This window comes from Natator depressus, chromosome 23 (genome assembly GCF_965152275.1).
Source record: "Natator depressus isolate rNatDep1 chromosome 23, rNatDep2.hap1, whole genome shotgun sequence".
Lineage (NCBI taxonomy): Eukaryota > Metazoa > Chordata > Testudines > Cheloniidae > Natator > Natator depressus.
In genome coordinates this window covers 20,796,929-20,806,331 of record NC_134256.1, presented here as the reverse complement: position 1 = coordinate 20,806,331, position 9,403 = coordinate 20,796,929, and the positions used below count along the sequence as shown (strand labels likewise).

Here is a 9,403-nt window from a genome sequence, read left to right as displayed (position 1 = left end):
CTGCCATCTCGGGTGGGGGCCGGTCAGCAGGGGTCGACAAACCCCTGGCAGCAGAGGGCAGAGGGGGAGCAGTGAGGAGGAGTCTCTGGGATGGGGGCTGGGCCATTCCAAGAGCCCCCGTCCCTGCTGGGGACTGGCCCCGGGCCCCCCACTCACCCCCTCTGCCCCCCCCCCCCAGGTGAAACGGCAGCCAGGTGACTGTGGTGACCTTCTTCATCATGCCGGCTCGCACCACAACTTCAACGTGGAGACCCTCAAGGGGCAGGCCGTGCGCAAGCAGCTCTGGTGAGCCCCTCCCCACGGACCCAGGCGTCCAGGCTCCTCCTGCCCTAACCGCCAGACCCCATCCCCCACCCAGAGCCGGGAGAGAACCCAGGCATCCGGGCTCCAAGTCCCCCCACTCTAACCACTAGACCCCACTCCTGTCCTAGGGCCGGGGAGAGAACCCAGGCGTCCGGGCTCCAAGCCCCCCCCACTCTAACCACTAGACCCCGCTCCTGTCCTAGGGCCGGGGAGAGAACCCAGGCGTCCGGGTTCCCAGTGTCTCTCTCTCTCTCTGCAGGGACACGGCCAATGCCGTGAAGGAGAAGTTCGGGAAGAAGTTGTACGAGTCGCTGCTGGTGTAAGTCCCTCCCCCCGACTCCCCTGAGTTCAGTGGTCCAGGGGGCAGCACAGTGAGGTGCAGGGGGGCTGTAGCCGGGGGGCAGAGGGATGTGCAGGGAGGTAGGCGAGATATATGGGGCAGGGGGCTCTGGGCTGTGAGGGGCCCCTTGTGGGGCGGGGAGCTGGGAACAGGAGTTGGGGGGCATCTAGTTCTGGGCTCTGCCCCCCCACTAACACCCCACTTCCCCCCCCCACCCCCTCAGTGGGAACCTCCCCGACATGAACAAGATGCTGGACAAGGAGGATTTCACCATGATGAAGAGAGCGATATTCGCCACCCAGGTACCCGGACACCTGGGTTCTCTCCTGGGGCGGGAGGGGGGGGGGGTCTAGTGGTTAGAGCAGGGGAGGGCTGGAAGCCAGGACTCCTGGGTTCTATCCCCAGCTCTGGGAAGGGAGTAGGGTCTAGTGGTGAGGCCGGAGGGGGGACAAAGGGGAGCCAGGACTCCTGGGTTCTCTCCCCTGCTCTGGGAAGGGAGTGGGGTTCAGTGGTGAGGGCAGGGGGAAGGGAGGGGCTGGAAACCTGGGTCCGATCCTGGCTCTGGGAGAGGAGTGGGGTCTCATGGGATCAAGCGGTGGGGGCTGGAGCCCGGACGCCTGGGTCCAGTCCTGCGACGGCAAAGCCTCCCCTGGCTGACAGGCGTCCGTCCATCCTAGCGTCACTCCTTCCCCCCCGTCTGCACCCACAACATGCTGGACGACTCTACGGACCCCGTCCTCAACACCATCCGGCGCCTCGGGCTGTTCAACAGCAGCGCTGACCGCGTCAAGGTGAGCCGGGGGGCGGCCCCGCGGGGCAGGGACAAGGGGGGTGGGGTGATCTCCTGCCGGGGGTAACCCTCCCCCTCTCCGCCCCCAGGTCATCTTCCACCCCGAGTTCCCTGTCTTCCACCAGCCCCCTGCTGCCCGTGGACTATGAAGAGTTCGTCCGGGGCTGCCACCTAGGGGTCTTCCCCTCCTACTACGAGCCGTGGGGCTATACGCCAGGCAAGGAACTGGGGCACCCAGCGCTTGGGGTTCCCCCCTGCGGCAGGGAGGGGAGTGGGGACGGCTGGGAGCCAGGGCTCCTGGGTTCTGTCCCCAGCTCTGGATGAGGGTCCCTGTATAACCAGTCCCACACCAGAGGGGCCGTGTCCCAGCACCGGGCGAGGGGCCCTGTATACCCAGCCCCCATGCCCCAGCTGGTGGGTATCCATGGGCCATTACGCTCTGTGGTTTGGGACGTCAGTTGGTCAGGAGGGGGCTACGCGGGCAGGGGAAGGGGGTATATGCACCCAGCTGTTCCCCCGCCTCGCCCCCTGGTCTAACCCTCCCTCTCCCACCCCCACCACCAGCTGAATGCACTGTCATGGGGATTCCCAGCATCTCTACCAACCTCTCCGGGTTCGGTTGCTTCATGGAAGAGCATATCGCCGACCCGTCGGCCTACGGTGAGTCCCGGTCCCCTACCCCACGACCCGGGGGAATTGTTCCCTGGCCAGTCCCCCTGCCTGGGTAAAACGGACACTCGTGTCCCGGCTAAATCCGACCAGCATCCGCGCCCGGCCCCGGGATCACGGGAGCCCTGCCTCCGCTAGACCGACACGCCCGGGATCCAATCTCCGTTTCCCCGACAGACGGGGATCGAGTCTCCTCTCCCCGACCCTTCTCTGCTCAGCTAAACGCCGGCGCTCCTGGGGGTCTCTCGCTCACTTTCCGGCCCTCGCATCCTTCTCCAGCCCTCTGCAATTTACCATCGTCCTCCTTGAGATGGGAGCCCCAGAGCCGGGTGCAGGATCCCAGCCGCCCCAGGGCCAGCTCCAGAGGCGAGAGACCCTCTCTGCTCGGGCTCGCCATCTCCCCGTTCGCACAGCCCAGGGCCCATGGGGTGCCGCTGATCGCCCACCATGCTGCTCCCAGGAGAGAGGCCCCCCCAGCCTGTACGTGCGGCCTGCGTTCTCTGGTCCTAGACGGAGCCTTGTGCCCCTAGCTGTATTAACGTGCAGCATGTTTGCTTGGGCCCGGCTTACCCAGCGAGCTGGTCACCCTGCATCACTGACCCCTCCTCTGCATTGGTTCCCGCGCCCCCAGCGTGTGGGTCGTCTGCAAACGTTGTCAGTGAGGATTTGATGATTTCCCTCAGGTCACTGATTAAGAACATTCAGTAGCGGGGGGGGCCCTAGAAACCCGCCCGCTCAACGGCGGTGCCCCACTTACAATCCCCGTGCGAGACCTATCGGCTGGCCAGTTTTTAATCCATTTAACGTGGGCTGTGTTACTGTTCTGTCTTCTGGTGTTTTGATCTTAATGTCGTGTAGCACCACACAGAAGCCTGAACAGATCACATCAGCGCCATTACCTGTGTCATTCAAATTTCTAATTTCACCAGAAAAGGTGTGACGTTAGTTGGATGGGATCTATTTTCCATAGTCCCTTATTGATTGGATTTAATTACGTTGTCCCCCTTCAGTTCTTTATTAAGTCCCACATCAGCCATTTCATCATCTTGCCTGGGATCGATGTCCGATTGACAGGCCTATAATTACCCAGGTCACAGATTAGCTTTCTTCCATTTTTTTTTTTTTTGGAACGTCCCCAGGGTTTTAAGATTTATTGAAAAATCAATGGTCCAGCGAGCTCCTTGGCCAGCTCTTTTAAAACCTTTGGATGCAAGTTTTTGGGACATGCTGATTTTAAAATGTCTAGCTTTAGTTGCTGCTGTTTAACCTCCTCCAGAGAGCCTGCTGCAATGGAAAGTGTTTCATCGTCATATGATCTGACTGTGTGATCTGGCTTTTTCCCAAATACAGAACATAAATATTTACTGAACGCTTCTGCTTTTTCTGCATTGTTATTCACAATTCTATCATTTTCATCTAGTAATGGACCCATTCCATTGTTAGGATTTATTTTGTTCCTAATACACTAAAAACCAAACAAACCCTTCTTATTGTCCTTAAGTCATGCTGGTCATAGAGCTCGCCTTGTCCTTTAGCTCCCTTATCGATTTTCTACAATCCCTGATTTAAATGCTTTTGTCACCTTCCCCTTGATTCCACTTGTTATATATTGTCTTTATTTTGTATAGTTGCCTTCAATTCCCCCATAAGCCTAGGTGGTTTTTTTAACCTACCTTGGTGATTGCGGCTTTTCAGGTCTCTAATAGAACATCCTTGGGATTGTTCCCAGTGCCAGTGGGGTCTAGTGAGTTAGAGCAGGGGAGCTGGGAGCCAGGACTCCTGGGTTCTCACTCCCTCCCCTCTTCTCCCCACTCCCCTCACCAGGGATCTACATCCTGGACCGGCGGTTTCGGGCGCTGGATGACTCATGCACCCAGCTGACGTCCTTCCTGTACAGCTTCTGCCAGCAGAGCCGGCGCCAGCGCATCATCCAGCGCAACCGGACTGAGCGCCTCTCTGACCTGCTGGACTGGAAGTACCTGGGCCGGGTGAGTGGGGGCGGGGACCTGGGTGGGGATGGAAGTGGGGAAGCTGGGTGGATGGGGGTAGCGCTGGTTGTGGGTACGAAGTGGGAAGCCGGGGGAGTGGGGGTGGGGCGGGGGGCGCTGCGGGGGTATGGAAGTGGGGAAGCCAGGAGAATGGGGGGTGGGGCTGGGGGCAGGGCCTGGGTGAGACGGAGTGAGGTGGTGGTGGGGTATGGAAGTGGGGGCAAGGCTGGGGGAGCGGGGGTGGGGCTGGAGGGGTACGGAAGTGGGGGACCACAGAGACAAGGTGACATGGGCCTGGGGGCTATGGGGCAGTGTTTGGGGGGGCCCAGACTCAGTAAATGGGACAGGACCTGGTGACGTCCCCCAGTGCAGCCCCCTGCGCTGAGGCAGGGGGTACTGGGGGTGGGAAATCCCTGGGCCAGGCCATGTCAGGGAAGAGCTGGCGGGGCGGGGCGGGGGCCAGGAGGGGAGAATGGCCTCCATGGGAACTCACCTGCTGGGAGGAACCTGCTGCTGTCAGAGACTGACATGGAGGGTGGCGAGCGGGGCAGGGCAGAGGGGGAGCTGTGGGAGGGCAGCAGGGGGCAGGGCAGGGGGAGGTCCTGGCCCAGTCCTCCATAACCCCCTGTTTCTGCCCCCCACCAGTATTACATGTCCGCCCGACACATGGCGCTCGCCAAGGCCTTTCCTGACAACTTCACCTACGAGCCCCGGAGGAGACAGCGGTGAGTGCGAGACCCTGCACCCCCACCCCCACCCCGAGGGGCCCCATATACTCAGCCCCCCTCCAAGGAGCCCTGCATACCCAGCCCCTGCCCCACCCCGGAGGGTATTGCATTTCTGTGCTGGGTGAGGGGTCCCTGTGTTCCTGGCCCCTGCATTCCCCTACATTCCCCACCCATGAGGGATCCCTGTATACCCAGCTGTGTGTTTTCCCCATCTGCCCACAAGGGGTCCCTGCATCCTGCTCCCAAGGGTTTCCTGTGTATCCAGCCCCTGTGCATGCCCCCGCCCGAGGGTCCCTGCATCCCCAGCCCCTGCATGCCCCTGTGACGGGTTCGGTCACAGGTGACAGTCCCAAGGGGGTCTCCGATGTGCTGAAACTACCTCTGAGCCCGTTTTCCCTGCCAGCTTGGGATGTCAGAACCCTGCCTTGTTGAGCCAGACACGCTATGTCTGCTGCACCCCAGAGCTAGGGTCTGGACCACGCCCCCAAAGCTGCAGACTTAACGGAAAACAACTTAGAAAATGTTCCTGTCTCCAGCACCCAGACACCCAGCTCCCAATGGGATCCAAACCACAAATAAATCCGTTTTACTCTGTATAAAGCTTATACAGGGTAAACTCCTAAATTGTCCGCCCCCTATAACGCTGATAGAGAGAGATGCACAGCTGTTTGCTCCCCCAGGTATTAATTACTTACACTTAATCACTTTTGTTTATTAATTGTAAAAAGGTAGGATCTAAGTGGTTTCAAGGAATAACAGAACAAAGTAAGTTACCAAGCAAAGCAAAATAAAACAAAACACGCAAGCCTAAGCCTAAGACATTAAGAAACTGAAATACAGGTAAATCTCACCCTCAGAGCTGTTCCAATAAGCTTCTTTCACAGACTAGGCTCCTTCCTAGTCTGGGCCCAGTCCTTTCCCTGGCACCGTCCTTGTTCATTCCAGCTCAGGTGGTAACTAGGGGATTTCTCACGACTGGCCCGCAGGTATGCAGTGGAGGCTTGCAGGTAAACAGCGCCATTCACAGGTCACTGATTCTGAAGCACTCTTAATGCCTTCCACTTAATATGTCTACATCAGGGATCCACGTTTGTCTTATTCTCCTAACGCCAGACATGGAAATAATACTTGCAAACAACAGATGACCGCGCTCAGTAGATCACAAGCTTTGTAATGACGCCTTACAAGAGACCTTTTGCATGAAGCATATTCCAGTTACAGCATATTCACACTTACAAACATATTTTTATAAAGCATCTGGAGTGTACCATCCGCGCCCCCCCCCCCCCCGGCCCCCAAGGGGCTGGGCGAGGGGTCTCCGTACAACCAGCCCCCACCCTGTGCAGCTGTGTCTGGGCACCGGCATTACCACGCACGTCATCTCTCTCTCTCTCTCTCTCTCTCTCTCTCTCTCTCTCTCTCTCTCTCTGTCCGCGCAGGCCCAGGGATTCCGCTACCCCCGCCCGGCCTCCGTGCCCCCTTCGCCCTCCATCTCCCGCCACTCCAGCCCCCACCACAGCGAGACGGAGGAAGCGAAGAAGCGCTACGACGAGGAGGAGGAAGCAGAGAAGGATCGGCGCAACATCAAGCCCCCGGCCATGACGGGCCCATCCCCGACTGGCGCAAGCCGCCCAAGAAGGGCTGCAGCGAGGCCAGCACCTCCTCCAATGCCTCCACCCCCACCATGCCCTCCAGCCCCAGCGACCTCAGCAGCCCCACCAGCTCCATCAACGAGGAGAGGAACTAGGGGGGCGTCTAGACTGGTCTAGAACTAGGGGGTGCCCCCCCCAGGCACAATGGTTATAAGCAACCCCCGCAGTCCCGTCCTCTGCTTCTGGCTCTCCCTCTAGAACCCACCCTCCCCTTTTGCTGGGTTCTAGATCGCTGATGCTAGGTTCTAGATCGTTCAAAATCGGGGCGGCACCCTCCCCTGCGAGAGATGAACATCTCCCTCCTGCCCCTATCCTCTGCTTCGGGCTCTCCCTCAGGACCCCCAAAGTGATGGGGTGTTTGTGTTCTAGACCAATGGCATGGGTGTTCTAGAGTACACTCTCCAATGTTCTCCAGGACCCTGTGGTCTACAGGCTCTGGCCTGCCCCTCCAAACTGTCTAGAACAACCTCCGTGTTGTCTGCAGCACTTTGGATCTTACTAGTGTTTGCAGCTGCCAACGTTCGGAGGGGGAGATGGGGGCTCTTGAATGGTTTGGGCTAGGAGCGAAGTCAGCTGCTGTCTGGGGAGAAGCCTGGTCAGGAACAGGGCCTGGCTCTACGGCGTAGGATTGGTCTGGATCATTCTAGAATGATTCTCACTCCAGGATGCAGAGCAGCCCTGGGTTTTCATGTTTGGGCGATCTAGATTGTTCTAGAGTTCTGTGTATTAAAATGGGGGCTGTGACATCTAGTATGCGGCATGCCCCTCAGGCATGTAGGGTACCCGTACATGATTCTGGAGTGCAGCATCGGGTGATGTTGGGGGTTCTGGAGCAGTCTAGAATGGGCCTGCTGCAAGATTTTGATTGGATTGTTGGGGAGTGATGTGACAGATGGGGTTCTGGAACAGTTTAGAAGGAGGGCAGTCTAGAATGTGACCCTGCTACCGAGTGTGGTGACGTCTGAACCATTCTGGATCCCTCTAGAACTCAGTGCAATGAAGGAGTTGGGGCCATATGTAGAAGTCCACATTGTCATGCTCTAGATCAGTCCAGAACATTGCATGGTCACGAGACGATGAATGGTGTTGGGTGTTCTGGAGGGGACGTCTTGAATGGCGTCTCTGGAAGGGGAAGCACGGGCAGGTGCTGTGAACGAAGGGAGATGGGTCGGTTCCTGACTTCTGGAATGAGCGCCACCTAGATCATTCTAGAACAGCGTGTGCTGGGGGTCCCGGCCTTCTCGAAGTGTTCTGCAGCAGTCCTGTGGTCTGGCGAGCATAGCTGAGGAAAGAGGTGGTCTAGATCATTCTAGAGCATTGTGTGTAGGATGGAAAGAGGCTGTCGGGGACCGGGTTCTAGATCGTTCTAGCAGTGTCAGGGCGTGTGCTGGAGGCCCAAGCTGCCTGGCACATGTTCTAGGTTATTGGAAGTTGCTAGACACCAGCATGGCTGGGCTGGGCTGGACTGGAACGTCTTGCAGGGTTTTGATCGTTCTCGGAGGTTCGGGATTCGGTTGCTGGGTTCTAGATCACTCCATGCTCCTGCTGAGGGGGCTGCTCTAGAACATCGTGTGCTCTGGGCCAATGATGGGGCTGCAGGAAGGCTCCAGGATGCTGCATGCGGGTGCAGTCTGCTCATGTGTGTCCCCACCCCCTCCCTGACCTCCAATAACAGACCAGTCGAGAACCCAGCTGCTGGAGATCTAGAACGCTGCTCCTGCCTGGCGCCATCTGCTGGGGAGCGGTGGGGCGGGGTCACACAGCTGGACCTGCTGCTGACGTGCAACCACCTCTGGGGGAGGGGGTCTACACAGGGCTCCCCTTGCTGCCAGTTTCCCAGCAACCCCAACACAAGGAAAATCATGCCTCAAAACCGTTTGGGCTGCCATCCCTGGGCCCCCCGCTCTGTGCCCGGGCCGGGTGCTGCACCCACGGGGGCCTCTGTGGGGTGAGGGCTTCCACCCACCCCCGGCCGCGTGTATTTTATTTATGGCTGTTGCAAATGTCGTCGCTTGGTTTCATTTTTGTCTCTCCCAGGCCCCAGGGAGCCGGGCCGGGCCTAGGAATAAACGTCCGCTAAACTCCGCGTCCCTCCGTCATGCAGCTGTGTCTGGGGCAGGGCGCAGAGGGGTGGGGTATGCGGGACCCCTCGCCCAGCACTGGGGTGCGGCGCCGGCAGCTGGGTGTAAGGGGATCCCTTGGTTGGTGCTGAGACGCCACCCCGCTGGGGTAGGGGGTGGGGGGCTGGTTAGATGGGGACCCCTCCCTCAGCGGGCACTGGGATGTGGCCCATGTGGTTTGGGGTGTGGGGGCTGGGTATACGAAGACCCTTTGCCCCGCACTGAGATGCGGCCTTTCTGGGGGTGGGGCACCGGGACTGGGTGTATGGGGACCCCCCGCCTAGGTGGAGATGCGACCTGTCTGGGGTGGGGTGGTGGGTGGGATTCTAGCCTTTTGCATCTCCCTGCTGGGGGTCAGACTGGGGGGGCGCCCCTGGTGCAGCTGAGCCAAGCCCCTGGTGCAAGGGGGCACTTGGTCCCTCCCAGCAAACACCTGGGTGCCCCTTCCAGTTGCTGAGTTTGGGGACTCCTGGCTGGCCTTGCTGGGATGCTGCTCACAGGGTGGGGGGAGCAGGGGCAGGGACCCCAGGACTCCACCCCAGTATAAGTGGGCAGAGACAGCAGCTGCCCCCCCCCCCCGGTTAATGCCATTGGGCACCCCATTAACCAGCTGGGGAGTGCCAAGCCTGGGGCAAGGGAGACTGGTGATGGGAGGGGATGTGCCCCCCCACCTCAGCAGGAGTTAGTGTGGTGGGGGGGGGGGGGGAAATGGGGAGCCAGGACTCCTGGGTTCTGCCATGGGCTTTGCAAGAGGAGTGGGCGGGTCTAGAGGTCAGGATGCCTGGGTCCCCAGCCAGACACCTCACACAGCCG

The 9,403-nt window shown here is 59.4% G+C and overlaps 1 protein-coding gene across 1 annotated transcript; it reads left to right on the top strand.

The window, feature by feature from the left end:
* Positions 1-188: 188 nt before the first annotated feature.
* Positions 189-8,527, top strand: GYS1 (glycogen synthase 1). The gene is given in 13 exon segments (XM_074937839.1): positions 189-231; positions 234-285; positions 563-622; positions 867-945; positions 1,321-1,434; positions 1,523-1,543; positions 1,545-1,650; positions 1,998-2,093; positions 3,927-4,090; positions 4,736-4,796; positions 4,799-4,815; positions 6,258-6,426; positions 6,429-8,527. Coding segments are annotated over 13 exon segments (1,089 nt in total). The 5' UTR covers positions 189-218; the 3' UTR covers positions 6,566-8,527.
* The last annotated feature ends 876 nt before the right edge of the window (positions 8,528-9,403 follow it).